Here is a 21,031-nt window from a genome sequence, read left to right as displayed (position 1 = left end):
TGTGTGTGTGTCTGTGTGTGTGTGTGTGTGTGCAGACAGTCAGTTCTCCTGTCGTCCTCCAGCTGAACACACACAGGTCAGTCTGCTTCTTTACTCTTACGTTTATATTCAGTATATTTATATTTATATTTATATTGCTGTTAATGTTCATATCTGATATAATTACATAAACTCAGCATTATACTATAAGATGTGTGTAAAAGTCATTAAATGGATCAGTAATAATAATAAGATGATGAATCCATAAATGAGTGAAACTAGATTTAAAAGCAGCATCAGGTTTAAATTCAGACTGAACTCCGCAGCAAGACATCATGGAGGTTACGACCAGTTCAATATAATCAATATATTACACAAAGATCAATAAGAGAGATTTGAAATGACATTTGACCCATTTTATACCAAAAGACTGAATGCTCCTGAACATGTCAAATGGTGTAACCACAAAAGAATGATAAATATTAAATATACACATTTTTAATATACATATATTTATTTTCAAAGCGTTTGTGCTTACTACTTTTATTTCACATTAATGTTTCTGTTCTTTTTTAACTTTGTTTTTTGCAGGTGTGTCTAATAGATGTTGTTTTAAAGCACTTTGAGTTGTATTTATTGTATGAAAGGTGCTTTAAATGGATTCATTTACAGTATGTGTTGGATCAGAAGCTCAGATTAAATAATCCTGTAACAACGTGTGAAACCTGAAATGTCACTTTTTAAAATCAGCAGCAATATAATTTATCACATTTGGTGTTTTTTGAATGTTTGTGAATCATTAGTTGCTGTAGAAACACTATATTAATAATAATAATAATAATAATAACTGTATTTATTGTAGTGAATTCACACAGAAATAAAATTCACAGAAAACCATAAAAACATAAAATCAATGAAGCAACAAAAACTAAATACTGTTGAGATGTTAAACATATTAAATCACACATTTTCTTTATTAAATATATATATTAAATATATTCTTTTTAGCTATAAACTCATTGGTCTTTATTTATTTATATATTTATTTTTCCAAATTTTGTTTATTAAGTTTTAGTGCGTCACCGATGCATTACAATAATATCCAAAACAGATATAAATATGTATTTACATCTACAATAAACTTCCTTATTATCAGAATACATTAAAAAAGCCTCCGAAAAGTAAACTAAAAATAACAATTAAAAAAACTAAAACAAAATAAAAACACCTCAGTAGTAGTAGTAGTGTCCCTATTAGAAAATAAATAAATGAATATATAGTCTCCTGGTCTTCTTTAGCTCGTTGGTCTTTAAAAACACTTCACAATTATATTTATATTTATATAGTTTAATGTTTAATGTTTAGAAAAGGTTCAGTAAAGTCTGATGAGCTGAAAGAATGAAACCTGCAGCTGAAAGTGAAAAGTGAAGAAAATGAATCCTTCTTATAGTCAGAAAGAGAAATAATCAAAGTGTTTAAAACATAAATTAAATTTGATGTTTAATATTTTTGTTGGTATAAAAAAAGACAGTCAGTGTCCAGAAGTCAGATATATTATAATTAAAAGACTCATCTAATACATGTAATTTATATTTTATGACATTGTTTATTATCATATATTTTTGTTTAATTGTTAATTATTTAATGATTTTTTGTGCTGCAGGTCGAGACATTAATCAAACGTCATCATGAGCCGGAAAAACATCGTGTTTAAGAAAATCTCCCGCGATAAGTCGGTAAGTGAGACAGCAGTCGTGTTTCTAACTAAAGATCCTTTGAGCGAGTCTCTGAAGCTCTCTGTGAGTCTCTGAAGCTCTCTGTGTGTCTCTGAAGCTCTCTGTGAGTCTCTGAAGCTCTCTGTGAGTCTCTGTGAGTCTCTGAAGCTCTCTGTGAGTCTCTGAAGCTCTCTGTGAGTCTCTGTGAGTCTCTGAAGCTCTCTGTGTGAGTCTCTGAAGCTCTCTGTGAGTCTCTGAAGCTCTCTGTGAGTCTCTGAAGCTCTCTGTGAGTCTCTGTGAGTCTCTGAAACTCTCTGTAAGTCTCTGAAGCTCTCTGTGAGTCTCTGAAGCTCTCTGTGAGTCTCTGAAGCTCTCTGTGAGTCTCTGTGAGTCTCTGTGAGTCTCTGAAGCTCTCTGTGAGTCTCTGAAGCTCTCTGAAGCTCTCTGTGAGTCTCTAAAGCTCTCTGTGAGTCTCTAAAGCTCTCTGTGAGTCTCTGAAGCTCTCTGTGAGTCTCTAAAGCTCTCTGTGAGTCTCTGAAGCTCTCTGTGTGTCTCTGAAGCTCTCTGTGAGTCTCTAAAGCTCTCTGTGAGTCTCTGAAGCTCTCTGTGTGTCTCTGAAGCTCTCTGTGAGTCTCTAAAGCTCTCTGAGAGTCTCTGAAGCTCTCTGTGTGTCTCTGTGAGTCTCTGAAGCTCTCTGTGTGTCTCTGTGAGTCTCTGAAGCTCTCTGTGTGTCTCTGAAGCTCTCTGTGTGTCTCTGAAGCTCTCTGTGAGTCTCTGAAGCTCTCTGTGAGTCTCTGAAGCTCTCTGTGTGTCTCTGAAGCTCTCTGTGTGTCTCTGTGAGTCTCTGAAGCTCTCTGTGTGTCTCTGAAGCTCTCTGTGTGTCTCTGTGAGTCTCTGTGAGTCTCTGTGTGTCTCTGTGAGTCTCTGAAGCTCTCTGTGTGTCTCTGAAGCTCTCTGTGAGTCTCTGAAGCTCTCTGTGAGTCTCTGTGAGTCTCTGAAGCTCTCTGTGAGTCTCTGTGAGTCTCTGAAGCTCTCTGTGAGTCTCTGAAGCTCTCTGTGTGTCTCTGAAGCTCTCTGTGAGTCTCTGTGAGTCTCTGAAGCTCTCTGTGAGTCTCTGAAGCTCTCTGTGAGTCTCTGAAGCTCTCTGTGTGTCTCTGAAGCTCTCTGTGTGTCTCTGTGAGTCTCTGAAGCTCTCTGTGTGTCTCTGTGAGTCTCTGAAGCTCTCTGTGAGTCTCTGAAGCTCTCTGTGAGTCTCTGAAGCTCTCTGCGAGTCTCTGAAGCTCTGTGTGAGTCTCTGAAGCTCTCTGTGTGTCTCTGAAGCTCTCTGTGAGTCTCTGTGAGTCTCTGTGAGTCTCTGAAGCTCTATGTGAGTCTCTGAAGCTCTCTGTGTGTCTCTGAAGCTCTCTGTGTGTCTCTGTAAGTCTCTGAAGCTCTCTGCGAGTCTCTGAAGCTCTCTGTGAGTCTCTGAAGCTCTCTGTGAGTCTCTGAAGCTCTCTGTGACTCTCTGAAGCTCTCTGTGAGTCTCTGTGAGTCTCTGTGAGTCTCTGAAGCTCTCTGTGACTCTCTGAAGCTCTATGTGAGTCTCTGAAGCTCTCTGTGAGTCTCTGAAGCTCTCTGTGAGTCTCTGAAGCTCTCTGTGAGTCTCTGTGAGTCTCTGAAGCTCTCTGTGAGTCTCTGTGAGTCTCTGAAGCTCTCTGTGAGTCTCTGAAGCTCTCTGTGAGTCTCTGAAGCTCTCTGTGAGTCTCTGAAGCTCTCTGTGAGTCTCTGAACCTCTGTGTGTGTCTCTGAAGCTCTCTGTGAGTCTCTGTGTGTCTCTGAAGCTCTCTGTGAGTCTCTGTGAGTCTCTGAAGCTCTCTGTGTGTCTCTGAAGCTCTCTGTGAGTCTCTGTGAGTCTCTGAAGCTCTCTGTGAGTCTCTGAAGCTCTCTGTGAGTCTCTGTGAGTCTCTGAAGCTCTCTGTGAGTCTCTGAAGCTCTCTGTGAGTCTCTGAAGCTCTCTGTGAGTCTCTGTGAGTCTCTGAAGCTCTCTGTGAGTCTCTGTGTGTCTCTGTGAGTCTCTGAAGCTCTCTGTGAGTCTCTGAAGCTCTCTGTGAGTCTCTGTGAGTCTCTGAAGCTCTCTGTGAGTCTCTGTGTGTCTCTGTGAGTCTCTGAAGCTCTCTGTGTGTCTCTGAAGCTCTCTGTGAGTCTCTGTGTGTCTCTGTGAGTCTCTGAAGCTCTCTGTGAGTCTCTGAAGCTCTCTGTGAGTCTCTGAAGCTCTCTGTGAGTCTCTGTGAGTCTCTGAAGCTCTCTGTGTGTCTCTGTGAGTCTCTGTGAGTCTCTGAAGCTCTCTGTGTGTCTCTGTGAGTCTCTGAAGCTCTCTGTGTGTTTCAGCTGGGCGTCTACCTGGCCAAGAGAGACTTTGTGGATCACTGCGACCACGTCGATCCAGTCGGTGAGTCTGACGATAAAACACACTGAATCTGATCTGCAGACAAACATCAGAGACTAACGATGTGTGCTCTCTCTCAGATGGAGTCGTTGTGATCGACCCGGTGCAGCTCAAAGGAAAGAAAGGTCAGTGTGTGTGAGAAATAAAGGTTAAGTTGTTACTCTGTGAAAAGCCTTGAACAGTCCCTCTAGTGGCTGTTAGTGGTACTGCGCCTCAGTCACAAGCAGTGCAGCTAGCTAATAGTTGGTCATTTAACGTGCCCAAACTGACGTAACGTTGCTAGGAGACACAGTTGTTGTTGGAGGCGGGTGTTTTATTCGTTGGCTAACTGTGCGAGTGAGCCACTGTCAAAATGAACAGACCCGAACCTCAAAAAAGCACCCTACATGCAAAAGTTATAATAAAATGTTTCTATTTATAAAATATATAAAATGATATGGACCTCACATGTATTAGTAAGAGTTAGTTTGGTTCAGGCTTAAAGCTTTCCAGTGTCTGTAGCTTAACTTACTGTAAACCATCTAAGCAAGTACAATATGGGTTTTGTGTCACTAAACGTTGAAATCAGTAGGTTTATGGCTAATGACACTGTGGGCCTCCTGCTCTGGGGCCAGAACACAGTGTCCCTCATTTGGAGGTGAGAAAGCTGGCCCTACGTATCGCGTCTCATTGGTCCTCTCGTGTCCCCAGTGTACGTGATGCTGTCGTGCACATTTCGGTACGGCCGTCAGGACATGGAAGTGATGGGCGTGGCCTTCAGGAGGGATCTGTTCGTGGTGACCCGGCAGGTTTACCCCGAGCTGCAGGACAAAGCGAAGCTGACTCACACTAAGACCCAGGAGAGACTGCTGAGAAAGCTGGGAGACAACGCCTTCCCCTTCTTCTTTGAGGTGAGGCTTCCAGATGTGCTGCTCACCAGATGTTTAACCGCTCCGGTCTGTTCCTGCAGCTGGATGTGAGGCGTCATCCCTCCGTTCCCTCAGGCTTCACGTCATCACCAAAATCTAATCAGATCATCAGTGAGTCCCAGCGGACCTTGGTATGATTCTGTCAAGATGTTCCTGAGATATCACGCTAACGAGAAAGAGAGAGAGGATTAAAAGCAGAAATTTGATGCTGAGTCCACAAGAAAAGAATATGTGCAACTTATTCATATGTACATTTTCTAATTTAACCCCTTTAAATTTAAACTAAACCACATGGATACAAAAAAAAACCCTCAATGACATTTTTGGTATTTTATCATGTTTTTTTCATTCAGAGTGAGTTCTTGAAACTCTTCTCTACATTCATCTGTTTTAAAATAAGTTTGTGTTTGTGTTTCAGTTTCCAGACAACCTGCCGTGTTCGGTGGCTCTGCAGCCCGGACCGAACGATGTGGGGAAAGTAAGTTCAACGTCACTCTGCTTCATTTACAGAAGCTCAAACTGACCAAAGTTACTGTTACATGTTTCTAGACCAACTGTGTGATAGATAGATAGATGGAATAGATGGAACGGATAGATAGATAGATGGATAGATGGATAGATGGATAGGTGGATAGATAGATAGACAGATAGATAGATAGATGGATAGATAGATAGATAGATAGACAGATAGACAGATAGATAGATAGATAGATAGATAGATAGATAGATAGATAGATAGATAGATAGATAGATAGACAGACAGATAGATAGATAGATAGATAGATAGATAGACAGACAGACAGACAGACAGACAGACAGACAGACAGACGGACAGATAGATAGATAGATAGATAGATAGATAGATGGATAGACAGAGAGACAGACAGACAGATAGATAGATGTCCAGCTTGAGATAACTGACACACCTGGTTGTGAAACGTTTGAACATGTTTGGGACGACTTATCTCTCAAGCTGTTAATCTGTTTTGTGAAAAGATGGTTTATTACAGTAAAGTTATAATATATATTATTTATCTGTTATTATGCAATGGTTTTACTCGTCTGGCCCACATAATATCAAATGGAGCTTCGTTAAGTCCTGGTTTAAAAAGTCTTTAAAGATCCTGAACGTAACAGAACAGCAGGAAGTGATTTTAAACTGTGTGACTGGATGTTTGCTGATATATGAGGGGAACACTGGGTACATTCACCTGGAATATGGACTGATGTAACTCTGTGTGTTTATATATGTGAGTCATGAGTTTCTGATCCTGACAGAAATGTGCGGTGGAGTTTGAGGTGAAGGCGTTCTGCGCTGAGAATCAGAGCGAGAAGATCGAAAAACAGTGAGTTCAGAAACAATCAGAGAAAAGGTTTATCAGAAAAAAACGTTCAGACCTTCCATCATGGACGGACTGTTGTCCTGTGTTGATTTTGATGCGTTCTCTCTGCAGGAGCTCAGTCCGTCTCTCCATCCGTAAGATCCAGTTCAGTGCAGAGAGCAGTCAGGTGGTTCCAGTAGCAGAAACCACCTTTGAGTTCCTGATGTCTGAGAAACCTCTGCAAGTCAAACTGAGTCTGCCCAAAGAGGTGAGACACCAAACCACCTGAGCACAGATTACATTTACTATGATACCTGGAACAGAAACGCCTTTATACTGTAGGGTTTTATAATCACATCTACATAACTTGGTAATATTATAATTGTTAACAAGAATTATTATTACTGTAATAATAAGGGTAATAATGTATTTATAGTGATGTTTCCCTCTAAACTTCTCACATGCTTTCAATTCAGTAAATGTTCAAATGATCCAATATTTCAGCAAAAATCAAAAATTAGAGAAAAAGTCTAAAAACTGAAAACACATTTGTGTATCAGAACTATTAATAATCTAATGATGTCATATATAATAATATATCACTACTGTAATACTGCATACTACATCACTATAATACTGCAGTACTTTTACTGTAATACTGCATACTACATCACTATAATACTGCAGTACTTTTACTGTAATACTGCATACTACATCACTATAATATTGCAGTACTTTTACTGTAATACTGCATACTACATCACTATAATACTGCAGTACTTTTACTGTAATACTGCGTACTACATCACTATAATACTGCAGTACTTTTACTGTAATACTGCGTACTACATCACTATAATACTGCAGTACTTTTACTGTAATACTGCATACTACATCACTATAATACTGCAGTACTTTTACTGTAATACTGCATACTACATCACTATAATACTGCAGTACTTTTACTGTAATACTGCATACTACATCACTATAATACTGCAGTACTTTTACTGTAATACTGCATACTACATCACTATAATACTGCAGTACTTTTACTGTAATACTGCATACTACATCACTATAATACTGCAGTACTTTTACTGTAATACTGCATAATACATCACTATAATACTGCAGTACTTTTACTGTAATACTGTATACTACATCACTATAATACTGCAGTACTTTTACTGTAATACTGCATACTACATCACTATAATACTGCAGTACTTTTACTGTAATACTGCATAATACATCACTATAATACTGCAGTACTTTTACTGTAATACTGCATACTACATCACTATAATACTGCAGTACTTTTACTGTAATACTGCATACTACATCACTCATAATACTGCAGTACTTTTACTGTAATACTTTGACTACATCAGATCAGCTGATTATTTCACCTGCTGTTTAAACTCTTTGATAATTAGATATAAACTGGTTCCAGACAGATAATCTACAGTTTATATATAACTTCACCGTCTGTCCTTCTGTCTGCAGACGTTTTATCACGGTGAGCCGATCAAAACTAACGTTGAGATCACAAACTCATCCAGCAGGAACATCAAGGACATCAGCGTGTCAGGTAAAGTCATACCTGTTGCTTCTAACATGACTTCTTACTTCAGTGTTTGTTCTTCTCGTGTCTCTGTAGAGTTTGTGTTTTATTAAAACTTCTTTCTGTCTGTGTGTCTGCAGTTGAACAGGTTACCAACATTGTTCTGTACTCCAATGACAAATACGTCAAATCAGTGGCTAAAGAGGAAACTAAGTGAGTTTGGTTTTTAGTATTTAACCTTAAACCTTTTTCCTTTTTTTCTGTCTGTTCTTGATTTTTAGATTTTGAATTAACATTCAGATGACACCAGACACAACCTGATGAGACTGATATCATTTGGATGTTTTGGATTAATTATAGATTTAGCACAAAACACATGATTAACAGAGCAGAGCCTGAGATGATCATAAAATCATACAAATCTTATTTCTTCGTATTTCCCAAAAGCATCGTAACTGAAGACTCTGAGAAATGATCGTCGAAGGTTTAGAGCATCGTAAGAAGCTGCTGGAGGAACTGAAAACTATATTTCAAGTTATTTGTTGTGACGTTTGATGTTAAACGAGTGACAATATTTAAATAAAATGTTGAATATGATCTTAAGAAGTGAAGAGAGAAATGCTGCTCAGGGAAACGCGTAGAAATGTAATAGTATTGATAGAAACACTCTGAAGTCCATCGACAGGTGGCCCAGATCTGTGTGAAGAAGTAAAGCAGTTAATTCTCTGTTTGTCTCCAGGGATGCGGTTCCCACTGGAACCAGTCTGAAGAAGGAGTATACCCTGTACCCTCTGCTGGATCACAACAAGGACAGGAGAGGACTCGCTCTGGATGGACGACTCAAACATGAAGATACCAACCTGGCTTCATCCAGCGTGTAAGATGAGACTCTCTGAGACTCTTAGCGACTCTTTGAGACATACTGAGACTCACTGAGACTCTTTGAGACACACTGAGACTCTTTGAGTCATACTGAGACTCTTTGAGACTCACTGAGACACACTGAGACTCACTGAGACTCTTTGAGACTCACTGAGACTCTTTGAGACTCACTGGGACACACTGAGAAGCACTGAGACTCTTTGAGACTCTTTGAGACACACTGAGACTCACTGAGACTCTTTGAGACACACTGAGACTCACTGAGACACACTGAGACTCACTGAGACTCACTGAGACTCTTTGAGACACACTGAGACTCACTGCATGATAAATAATATAACTAATAATAATAACTAATAATGTAACAAATATCTCTAACCGTCTGTCTCTCTGTCTGTCCATCAGTGTGAAGGAGGACGTGCTGAAGGAGGTTCAGGGGATTCTGGTCTTCTATAAGATCGTTCTGAGGATGATGGCATCTGGGTGAGTCTGAAACACTCGGCATGCTGGGAAATCAGCCGACAGCCTTCCTGCTCTCTGACATGAATCATCCTTAGATAAATATTAATGTTCTTATTTACAGTCAGAATGTTTCCAGACTAGAACAGTGAGTTTCAGAGTTGTATGATAATTATCTTACACCTGACATGATTGAGACAACTTCACATGATGTAAAGAAACATGTAGAGACACAAATGCAACCAAGAGTTAAAAAGAAAAGTGTTGAGGAGAGCAGCTGTTACTCTCTGCTGAGCTTTAATGAATATTAAATATGATTCATACTGAGAGAGAAACTGTCAATTATTTAAACTGTGATGCATCACGTTGAACTGATGGTCTGTTTCTGTTCTTGGTTACACCAACAGGACGGTTGGATCCAGGTACGTTTCACCAAAATCAGCTCACACACACTCTGAGTCTCTGTGAACTGGACTACATGTGTGTTTGTTTTATTCACAGTGAGGTCTCTCTGGAGCTGCCCTTCAAACTGATGCATCCTAAACCTGAACCAGGTACGTCCTCCATCATCAGCCTCATGTCAAAGTTTCTCTTCACATTCAGAGTTTCATCAACATTTTCTTCTCCTGAATCTCTGTGAGGTTTGTTCTTAAGATTAAAAAAACAACCTCTAAATGTCACAACAGTTTTATTTTAATTTAAAATAAATGATGTTTAAATTGGTAGACTTCAGGTTTTCATTTTAGAAAGTTTCAGGTGAAGACTTTGTTTAAGGTAAAAGGTGAATGGAAATGACTGTAGGTCAATTTGATGTCCTCTGAAGTGATGGAAACACAGCTGTCTGTGTGTGTGTGTGTGTGTGTGTGTGTGTGTGTGTAGTTAATCTGTATTGATAATCTGTATGTTAATCTGCAGCTCATTGTTTACATGATAAACTGCAGTAAGAGGAGCAACTCACTGTCAGCGAGACAGAAAGCTGCTTAACACACACATGTTTGTACCTGTGAGGACCCTCAGTGACCTCATCCATCTCCCCAAAATAACCCTGTTAAAGCAGCGATGACAGCTGTTTCCAGCCTTGCTCCTGCAGAGCTGCATGTTTTACGCTTCTCTCCACTCTAACAAACCTAATTTGATGAGTTTAAGCTCATCAATGTGTTTGATAATTAGATTCAGGTTTGTTAGAGTAGAGATATCTAAAAGCTGCAGGGCAGCAGGAGAGTGATAAAGTCGTAGTGATAAACCTGCAGACAATTATCAGTAACTCTGCAGCTTAAAGTATCTATTTAAAGTATTTATTTTCTTTTTTTTATAACACTCTTTATTGGAAGCTATTTCACAGTCAACAATATAAAAACAGTGCAAAGCCGAGGAGATAACTTCCATTCTTTCATCCCTCCCACTGGAGAGCAGTTATCGCAATGATCAAGGTCATATTAATAATACCAAATACATATAAACTATACATGAGAAAGAAAAAGATAAATAAATAAAGATTAACTGCAATTAAATAAAAAAATAGAGAGTCAGTATAATTTAGGAGAGGTCTCCAAGTCTTTTTGAATAAGTTTAGGGAGCCATTAAGAGAAAATCTGAGCTTCTCTAGTCTCATGGACAGTAAAAGCTCTTTCTATAACATATATTTCTGTAACATGAGACTCAACTATAAAGCTTTGTACTGAGCTTCAACTCATTGTTTAGCTGTCTGGCTGCAACGTCACTGTTCTGGTTCACTTTCAGCGTTCTCATAACGTTGGTTTCAGAGAAAAAGCTGTGAAAAGCTGCTGTACTCTACCTGCTCAGCACCAAATCTGAGCAGCTGCTGCATTAAATGGTCAAAATGATCCGTTTCTAAAACTGTTCCACCGTCTGAAGAACATTTCTGATGGTTAAACTGTTCTTCACTGCTGAATCCTGCAGTCTGGTTATCAGAGACTCTGCTGCTCCTCGGCTTTACTGAGCTCTGTAATGAGTTTCAGCTCATTGTTTAGTTATTGTTCTGGTTCACTCTGAGGCCCTGAACACTAGCTGCTCAGCACCAGACTGACTAAGCAGGTTGTTCCAGGTCTGAAAAGTGAAGCCAACATGGAAGTGACTTAAAGCTGTGTTCTCTCTAATGGCCAGCAGGAGGCGACTCCATAAATCTGATTATATAGAAGTGTCGGAGCCTACTTCATTTATCACCTCAGTAAACTGTTTCCTAACGAGCTTATGGTTTCAATCACTAGTTTAAAATCTTATTCAACACAGCACAATGTTCATTTAGTAAATTATGGCTCCAGGTGGACAGAAACACAACACTAATTCATCATAATGTTGATCAGCTGTTTGATAAGAAGTCCAACAGATCAACTTAAATCATGAGTGATAAATAGAAATGACTCAGGAGTGATTCGATACTCCGGAGTACAATAATTAATGTCTCATCTGTCTTCTTCTCTTTTCCCGTCTGAACTCTGCGTCTTCAGCCAAGGAGGGGTAAGATCATTTTATTTTATCATATCAAAGTTTTCTAGGTTTATTCCTTTTCTCTTCAGGAAAAGTCTGTAAAATAAAGATCCAGACATTTCTAAAAACATCTTTATCTTCATGTAAATTCATTCAAGGGTTTTGTTTTGTTGGGTTTTTCGTCTTTGAAGATTCAGAGCAGCTGATTATATAAAGAAAACTCTCTTTACATGAACAAAAACACATCATTTCATCTTTTAACTATCGTTTTTTGAACTGAGACCTTTAAAATAAAGCACTGTGAACTTCATCAAACCTCATCAAATGTTAATGTAACAACATATGGGCCAGCATGTGGGCCCATAAGGATTGAATTTGGGCTGTCCCAAGTGGGTTCGTACACAGTTTCCATGGTGAACCCACCTGTGTTTGCCCATATGGGCTTCAGGTGGGTTCTGACTGGGTTTCAGGTGTTTCAGGTGTAGACCCCATATGTTTAACCATGTAAGACCAAGCTCTCTCTGTACCCATGAAGCATTTAACCCATTTAACCTTCTGTGTCCCTGCAGCGAATCAGACGACATGGTGTTTGAGGAGTTTAAACGAGTCTACCTGAAGGGGGTGGTTGGAGACGATGACGAGTCTCCCACTGAGGCTTAAAGAAGGAGGACGTGTCTGCTCCTGCTGACCGTCAGAGACCAACAGAGACAGTTTGACTCGTAGAAGATTCTCCATCAGACTGACCAAGAGTTTAATGACTTCCTGATGTTTCCCTTGTGATGAACTCTGCAGCCTGTAGGGGGCGACACATGAGTACAACACACAGCTGACATGTGGCACACACAGGAAGTATTCAGGATCTGAAGCTGAAGTAAAACAGTATCAACAGCTGCTGTTCTTTATAACCAAACTTCAGCCTCTGTTTAAACTCACAGTTAAACATCACTCAGCAGCTCAACAACCAAACTGTTTAATAAACTGTTTGTTTCTGACTCCAGCAGAGAGTCTGTCCAGATAAATGTAGACGCTTGTTAATCTGCCTTGTGATCAAATTAATGTGATTTTAGGTGCATTTTAAATAACAGATGAAATAATCATGTTTCAAGTGTAAATCTGTTGATGTGAGTGTTAAAAGCTGTTAGAGCTGATTTAATGCATGCGAAGGAATCTGTTTCATTCATGACGTCGTAGTGAAACCGGTTTTTACTTATTTTTCTTTACAACATTTTATTCTGCCATTTATTGTAAGAGCTCAGCGATGGACTCAACCTGCAGCCTCCATCTGTCAAACACACATTTTAGTTTTAACTCTGATATTTTATGTATAAAACTGAACTGAGTGTAAATAGTTATAATCCTGAAAAATCTTTCTGGTCTGAAATAAAAGAAACTTTCTGCTGCCAACAATTGTGTGAATACTGAGTTTCAGAGAAATGTGAATATTTTGGAGAAATGTCTTCATGAATTGTCAACTCTGTCAATGAAACTACATTTTAAGTAGTGCTGTTTATACGGGTCAGAGATAATAAATGTTGGTAAGATGATGAATTCATAAATCAGTTAAACTAGTTTTAAAAGCAGCATCAGGTTTGTTAAAATGTACATTTAGTATTTTTATGCTGTCCTCACTAAAACGTGGTCTTTAGCTACAGCTAGCTTAACACAAATATTTCTCTGTTCATCCTCCAGGAACAGGCAGGATGTTGTGTTTGCTGATTTACTTTAAGAAATATCTTTACATCTTTTTTAAAACTGTGAAAAAACACAAATGCAAAATGAGTCCTTATAAGTAAATGTTAAACATTAGTGAAATAAAGATAATAGAAAAGCAATGTGAACAACCTCTAACACAGAATCCCCAATAAACTAAATATCCAAAAATATACAATAGTTAATATAAATGTAAACAGAACAGAACTTACAGATGAACCGTTTTGTAGGATTTAAAGCTTTAAACAGACAGCTTCACTATGCTGCTCACTTCCTGTTACCCCAATGTTTACTATGAGGTCACTTCCTCCTGAATCCTGCTATTCACAGCTACCACTAGATGGAGCCAAATAGGACACATAACTCATTACACTGATTTCAATACAATTTTTCTTGGTTTTATATCATTTAAATGACATTTGCACCATTTTTTTTACCAAAAGTAAGACTGAATGCTCCTGAAAATGTCAAATTGTGTAACCACAAAAGAATGATAAATATTAAATATTGTATCACCTGCAGTGTGTTTAAGTGGACTTATACTAATAATGACTTCATTTAAAACATGTAAATGTTTCCTGATCTCCATGGTAACCAGACGAAATGTAATATTTAGAACAATAGTATTCCATTAGCTTTATTTAATATAAAAGTTATAATGTAAAATCATGCCACACTAGTTGATATGGTGTTAGGTAGGAAGGAAGGAAGGAAGGAAGGAAGGAAGGAAGGAAGGAAGGAAGGAAGGAAGGAAGGTGTTTTATTGACTAAGCGACTTTAAGCAACGTTCAATTATTTGGTACAAAGTTTTTATGGTTACACCACTTAGACATTTTCACCATAATCCTCTAATATATTCTCTCTAAATGGATTAAAAGCAGAAATTTGATGCTGGGTCCACAAAAAAAGAATGTGTGAAGTTATTCATACGTTTATTTTCACATTTTAACCCTTTAAATTTAAACTAAACCTCATGGACACAGAAAAATGTCAATATTATTATTATTAAAGCAGTTTAATTGTAATGTGTGATCATTCAGAGATACTGAAGACTCGGTGAACAAACTTTCTTTCCATGTTTTATTGGAGCTTTTCTTAGAAAGAACAAATAATACACAGCAGTTCCAGCTGGAGAGAAAAAAACCACAAACCAAAAAGATATTTAAAGTTTCTAATGACAATGTTAGCCCTGGTATTTTATATAAACCTTTATATGTGCTCACAGTCAAACAGAGAACCAGCTCTTGAAGGAGAACCTCAGCCTTCATCAGACCAGAACGACATTATTCACTTTCTCAACACAGTTACAAACAAGTAAAAGTCTGTCCAGTTTTCATGTCTTGTTGACCTCGTTATGAAACAGTGGAAGAGTTTCTGTCTCTTGTCAAACTCGACCAGCGGCTGGAAAACTGAACCTCCTGAAAGGTTTTAACAACAGTATCTAACTTTCCTCTGCTCTCTTTGCTCACACAGCGTTCAGATGCAAACTCAGCATGTTTTATCTTCTTTATTTTGGCGTTTTGACTTCTGCAAACATAAAATGTCTGGTGGTGGTGGGCCTGGTTTGGTTAGAGCTGGCTCAGCAGCACCAGCACCAGGTGAGTTGATTAGCTCAGCTGGGCTGCGTTGACTAATCAACTTCTCTCAGTCATGAACTGAAAATACACCAAAATAGTGACAGCTACACTCCTATTTTAATCTGGGACTGGTACATAATATACATAACCAATGTTAGTGCTAAGGTAGCCATGATTTATTATTTATTTCACTCTAAATGGGACCATAATTTACTAAATGAACATCATGCTGCATCTATAGAGATCTATGGCCACAGAAATCCTTAAAGATTTTATATTTTGATCTCTTTGCTGTTACGACACTTGGCCAGGTTTAATATTAGGGAGGCATCATGCAAACAGCTGCACATTTCTGTTAATGCTCAGATGAATAAGCCACTACATCATCAAGATATGCCTCGCACTGTGATACACCAGAGAGTACCGTAGACACAAGACACTGCAAAAAGTGATCTGGCATCACAAATGCACATGGCGTTAGGGCCACCTGCCAAAAGCCCTTAAGAAAATCAAGTTTAATGACAAATGTCGCAGCACTTGCATGATCAATACAATCTCAATCCGGGGCAGGGGGAAAGAATCCGGTTTAGTCACAGCATTAAGCTTCCTGAAATCGTTACAGAAAGGAAGGATTTGATCTGATTTTGGCACTAACATGCACCGGAACTGGGAATGGCAAACCATGCTGAAGGAGATGCTCAGTTTCCTGCTGCATTATGAAGCCTGTTTGATGAGAGACATGTTGTTTATTGGGCCTATTCTCACTCACGTCAATATCGTGACAAAGAACGTGGGTCTGTGTGGGGATACCATCACAAAGACACCTTTAAGAGGTCAGATCCAAACTCTCAATATCTCTGAAAACATTGACACCTGTGATGGAGTCATCAGGGTGGAGATCCCAACTCTACAAACACTCAGAGACTCCAGTCGTGTTTGTCCCATTGTTGGAGAACAGAGAGGACATACATTTGGGGAAACCCTGCCCAGTTGTAACAATGTGGATCTAAAGCGTCTCGTATTTCGCTTTACATTGATGCTGTAGGATCAGTGTCAGCGGATCATCAGGTGACTCGTTTAGAGAAGACAGCAGAGTCCAGACAAAGAGAGACGAGATGGGACATAAAAGATTCACACCTGCTGATGAATACAAAAACTAGCAGAAGCGCTGTAGTGAAAACAAGCGAGACAATGAGCTGAGGGGGGGGGGGGGGGGGGGTCTCCTGATAGAGAGCTGGTTCCCTGTTACAAATAAAGCAAATCAGGATCAAGATAGGAGCTAAATACAAAGACACCAAAGACAATTAACATGAAAAGACAAACAGCAAAACAAACAACAAACAGTGAAAATAAATTGAGTTAAACAACAAAACTATAAATCTGAAATAAAATAGGATTAAACTTTTGTTCCCAGCTTGACAGGGAACAGCTCTAACTAATTTAACTGGTTAAAAGAGACTTTGGCAACGGAGGAGTTTTATTGTCCATTTGGCTTCAAACAACAGTGTATCAAGAAAGGCAAATATCCCTTTCCACGTAAACCCAGTGAAGGAAATTGATCGTCTGTGTGTCTCACATAACTTTAAACAGTAATGATGTTTGATGATGGTTATGTTGAGTTTGGGTTGAAATCATCACTTTGTTAAAAGTTAGACAAACATGTGCTGTGGGTTAAAGTTACTACTTTGGGGGCGTTTGTAGTTATGCTTTTTAAAAACTGTCAAAATTCACATCTACGCCTCCTCTGTATGTGATTATTACACTGTGATGTTCCCCTTGTGTCAGGAGGATCATCTCTTTACTTTTATTCAAATATGAAGGAGTGAGAATCTGGGTTCTCCTCACTTTATGGGGGTATATGCTTTGATTAGTGCACGGTTTATTTCTCATGATAATTTTAATATTCATGGTCAGTAACCTTTGTTTGGTTAGAGTAGATAGTTTACTGGTGACTGACTTGGTTGTAACTTTTGGAGGTTTGGACTAATCTAATCCTCAAGGTATGCATCCATTGGTGCACATTTTCATGAATAGTAACTAACGGTGGTCTAAAATAACTTATTTTGCTCTGACACCTTCTACAGGTGACCAGAAGTTGTTTATTAATTTTCAAAGTTAATTGGATCCATTACCACCAGGTGTAGTCAGGGGTGTGGGGGTGCTGGACTCGGGCAGGTTGCCCCAGCTGTACCCACCCTGAGGTATGGTCATTGGGAGTATGGGGAGTCTGAGTAAACCCATATCACAAGAATCTGGGTGGAGCAAGTAGCCAGAGAAGGTACTGCTGGCCTCACTGCCAGCGTACATGCCGTTAGTGGTCGAATCCTTCACCTGGATCCACACCCTGTCCCCCCGGGCAAGGTGGAGAACGACTGAATGCGAGGTGGTCCCTAATACTTTGGGGTCTGTCGTTTTGACAACCGGCACGAAATTATGAAAGAGTCCGACTTTGAGGACCCGCTCATGAACAGTGAGGTGGTAGCTGAAGACGTAGGTGCCGTTGATGGGGGCGATGTAGAGGCCTGTGGACGGGTCGTAGCTGCCCTGGATGTTGTAGTAAATACTGGAGAAGACCACCGGAGCGTTTGGTGGCGGGAAACTGGTTGCTAGCCCTGCAGAGAAGGCTGACTGTATGATGGGCATGCAGGGACCAGGAGGGCCCATCATCCCCATTCGCCCCATGTCTCCCATGTCTCCTTTTGTCCCTGTCTCCCCTACAGGCCCCGTCTGTCCCCGGTCTCCCTTATCTCCCTTTTCCCCCATCGGCCCTGGACTCCCACCTTCTCCTTCTGTACAGTTACACTCCCCCTGGGGCCCCGGTTCTCCTTTCATACCCTTAAATCCAGGGGCACCTGTGGTACCCATATCACCCATGTCACCCTTAAGGCCATTGGGCCCTAATGGTCCTTGAGGACCAGGCAGACCTCTGGGTCCTGCAGGGCCAGGCATACCGGCTTCTCCTGGAGGACCAAGGCTAGACTCGCAGGTATCTGGACAGACACCATCATCTCCTTTAGGACCCCGATCCCCTGATCGACCCTCCAAACCTCGCTCACCCTTTGCACCTGCAGGACAACAAAGACCAGGTCAGGAACTGGAACTGAACCCCTGAAGGACCAATAACATGAAAGTAACTGATGACTTTGTGTTTTGTTTCTCACCTTTGAAGCCTCTGTCTCCTTTGGGTCCTACAAATCCCTGAGCTCCCCGATTGCCCTTCTCGCCTTCATCTCCTTTCTGTCCTGAAGATCGAGCACACCAGAGACGACACCATCAGTAAGGAACACCAGCAGCAGAGGCAGCATCACAGACACAAGCAGCAGTAAAATTAGGGATCAGGTTTGTATTTTGAAAGCCGAAGCTTGTTACCTTTGATCCCAGGTCGGCCCACAAAACCTGGAGGACCTCTGAACCCTGTCATCCCCCTTCTTCCAGGACTACCTGGACTACCTGACAAGGAGAAAGTCACACAGATAGTTATCTAGCATGAATCACAGGCGAGACGAGTGACTGTCCAGGTACCAATGTGATGAGAAAGAGAGCTACACAGCAGGGTTTTTTTCATTATTATTTTTTAAATATAAACTGGTAAGGAACAACAGGAAGAGGACAGGTGTATATACAAGCAACGAAAAAGAACTACAGCAATCAACAACAACTGAAAAAGGTTAAAGGGGTTCAAGTGTTCATAGAGGAGCTGTGTTTTCAGGCATTTCTTGAATGAACCTTTGGAGTCGGCAGCTTGGTACATGCAACAATAATACCATCAACAAAATGCTAAACCGTGACAGGCATGGTAGCTATCGCCATCCTGGATCAGTGTCAGTTCATTAATTATGAGATGTTTTAAAATATGAAGTTACTGGTTACTCAGACACTATCGTATATTTAGTCAATAGAGAGACAACTGGACATAAGTTCAATTTGTAAATCCTGGAGCTTCATGAATCTGCTTCATAAACAGAGACAAGACAGAAATAACGTGAAGAAGCAGAGCCTGTGAACAGTGAGCTTACAGTTGGTATTTTGGCAAGAACTGGACTTCTCCTATGAATTAAAGATCTTCCTACACACAGTAAGATGCTGCTGTATCTGCAGACTGAGATTACCTGGCAGTCCCCGGTCTCCGCGGTCCCCTTTGGGCCCCTCACTGTTCTTGCATTGTGTGCAGAGACAGAACCAGGGCATCTGGTCCTGCGGCTGCATCTGGCAGTACGCCTCCATCGCTCCGGCGGGTAACTCCGTCATGTTGTGTGCGGGGCCATCGATGGGGGGGAAGGGAAGGAGTGGAGGAGGAGGGTTGACGGGGGGTTCCCAACCGTCGGGGGACAAGGGCTCCGGCTTCGCCATGGCGATGGAGAGAGAGACGGCCATCAACAGGAAGTGGAGGAAGGTCGGCATGGTCTGGAGAGAGAGAGAGAGAGAGAGAGAGAGAGAGAGAGAGAGAGAGAGAGAGAGAGACAGACAGACAGACAGAGAGACAGAGAGAGAGAGACAGAGAGAGAGAGACAGACAGAGAGAGAGATAGAGAGACAGACACAGAGAGAGAGATAGAGAGAGAGATAGAGAGAGAGAGAGACACAGAGATAGAGAGAGACAGAGATAGAGAGAGAGAGAGAGACAGAGAGAGAGATAGAGTGAGACAGAGAGAGAGAGAGAGACAGAGATAGAGAGACAGAGAGAGACAGAGATAGAGAGACAGAGAGAGACAGAGAGAGAGAGAGAGAGAGAGAGAGAGAGAGAGAGACAGACAGACAGAGAGACAGAGAGAGAGAGACAGAGAGAGAGAGACAGACAGAGAGAGAGATAGAGAGACAGACACAGAGAGAGAGATAGAGAGAGAGATAGAGAGAGAGAGAGACACAGAGATAGAGAGAGACAGAGATAGAGAGACAGAGAGAGACAGAGAGAGAGAGAGAGAGAGACAGAGAGAGAGAGAGAGAGAGGTTAAAAACTGAAATCTAAAACATTTTAAAGGACCAGTCAGTCTGTAGATGTTTGGTGTTTCAGTTAATAAGTCGATGAAGTTAAACATGAACACTGAAAACCTTTCTGAGCTCTTAATAAATAAAAAATCTGCACTGATGCAAGATATTTACAACAGAAATAGAACATTCTTGTTTTTATGTTTAATATCACGAACCTTATATAAGGATGTAATGAATGACTGCTCACATAAACCCTAACTCATATCACAAAGGAATAATTATTGAATACTTTGTCTCTACTTTACATTTCTCTGTATTCATATGTTCCCATTATTTAGGATTTATTTAGGCACATTAGCCAAGATTCAATTTAAAAATCTAAATATCCAACAAATCTTCCAGATTTACAGAAAAACTATATGAATGAAAGTTATCATTATAGTTTGTCACAGCAGGTGTCGTTAAAGGGCCGGTGTTCATTTATTAAAGGTTCAGTGCAACAAATTCAACTAAAGAAAGGAAACATTTCAATGATGGATCCATTATTTTAAAATCAAACCAGCAGTAATGTTTAATAAATCAAAACGTGTAAATAAGCCTGTAATAAGTTATTCTATATATTTGTAGATAAATAATAAAATGACTTTCTTAGTTTCTATGTTTCAGTTCATTTAAAGGATGAAAGTGTTTTACTCACCGAGTCGTCTTCGGTTCTCGAACCTGCAGCTGATCTGATCCCAGAGACGCTCCGCTGCTAATAAAACACCTGGACTCCGCCCACATCGACACGGAGGCCCCACCCACAGACAGGTGTGTGTGTGTGTGTGTGTGTGTGTCTTTGTTGAATAAGATCTGTGCCTGCGTTTTTTGTGTTTGTCTTCACTGTATAATGTGACCTCATTATAATAATACACACAGGTGTCACATCACAATGTACATACACATCAATATGGACATGTAGAACACGTCTTTGTATTAAATATTATAACTTTTATATTACATAAAGCTAATGGAATACTATTGTTCTAAATATTACATTTCATCTGGGTAACCATGGAGATCAGGAAACATTTACATGTTTTAAATGAAGTCATTATTAGTATAAGTCCAC

General features: G+C 40.1%; 2 protein-coding genes across 2 annotated transcripts; one reads left to right on the top strand and one right to left on the bottom strand.

Annotated features, from left to right (window-relative positions):
• Positions 1–1,667: 1,667 nt before the first annotated feature.
• On the top strand, positions 1,668–12,365 carry LOC128360982 (S-arrestin-like). The gene is made up of 15 exons (XM_053321553.1): positions 1,668–1,715; positions 4,062–4,122; positions 4,200–4,244; positions 4,810–5,009; positions 5,446–5,505; positions 6,306–6,373; positions 6,482–6,617; positions 7,859–7,943; positions 8,057–8,129; positions 8,656–8,793; positions 9,204–9,281; positions 9,665–9,679; positions 9,759–9,811; positions 11,726–11,735; positions 12,275–12,365. Exons 1-15 carry the CDS (start codon positions 1,668–1,670, stop codon positions 12,363–12,365), a joined length of 1,161 nt encoding a protein of 386 aa, XP_053177528.1.
• Positions 12,366–17,107: 4,742 nt separating this feature from the next.
• LOC128360056 (inner ear-specific collagen-like) lies at positions 17,108–20,703 on the bottom strand. Its single transcript, XM_053320368.1, has 6 exons — positions 20,618–20,703; positions 19,255–19,333; positions 19,102–19,186; positions 18,362–18,442; positions 18,154–18,234; positions 17,108–18,057 (listed from the first exon to the last, which is right to left on the bottom strand). Exons 1-6 carry the CDS (start codon positions 20,701–20,703, stop codon positions 17,108–17,110), a joined length of 1,362 nt encoding a protein of 453 aa, XP_053176343.1.
• Positions 20,704–21,031: the final 328 nt, after the last annotated feature.

Source organism: Scomber japonicus, chromosome 6 (genome assembly GCF_027409825.1).
Source record: "Scomber japonicus isolate fScoJap1 chromosome 6, fScoJap1.pri, whole genome shotgun sequence".
In the NCBI taxonomy this organism is placed as follows: domain Eukaryota; kingdom Metazoa; phylum Chordata; class Actinopteri; order Scombriformes; family Scombridae; genus Scomber; species Scomber japonicus.
This window is presented reverse-complemented; position numbering and strand designations above follow the sequence as displayed.

Bases quoted from the DNA above. Each gene is read 5' to 3' on its own strand.
- LOC128360982 (XM_053321553.1), top strand. From the start codon at position 1,668: ATGAGCCGGAAAAACATCGTGTTTAAGAAAATCTCCCGCGATAAGTCG. The intron at 4,123-4,199 runs GTGAGTCTGACG...GCTCTCTCTCAG, and splicing joins CGACCACGTCGATCCAGTCG to ATGGAGTCGTTGTGATCGAC. The intron at 6,618-7,858 runs GTGAGACACCAA...TTCTGTCTGCAG, and splicing joins AACTGAGTCTGCCCAAAGAG to ACGTTTTATCACGGTGAGCC.
- LOC128360056 (XM_053320368.1), bottom strand. From the start codon at position 20,703: ATGTGGGCGGAGTCCAGGTGTTTTATTAGCAGCGGAGCGTCTCTGGGA. The intron at 19,187-19,254 runs GCCCCGCACACA...ATGCAGCCGCAG, and splicing joins TCCCTTCCCCCCCATCGATG to GACCAGATGCCCTGGTTCTG. The intron at 18,443-19,101 runs GTAATCTCAGTC...TCTCCTTGTCAG, and splicing joins CGGAGACCGGGGACTGCCAG to GTAGTCCAGGTAGTCCTGGA.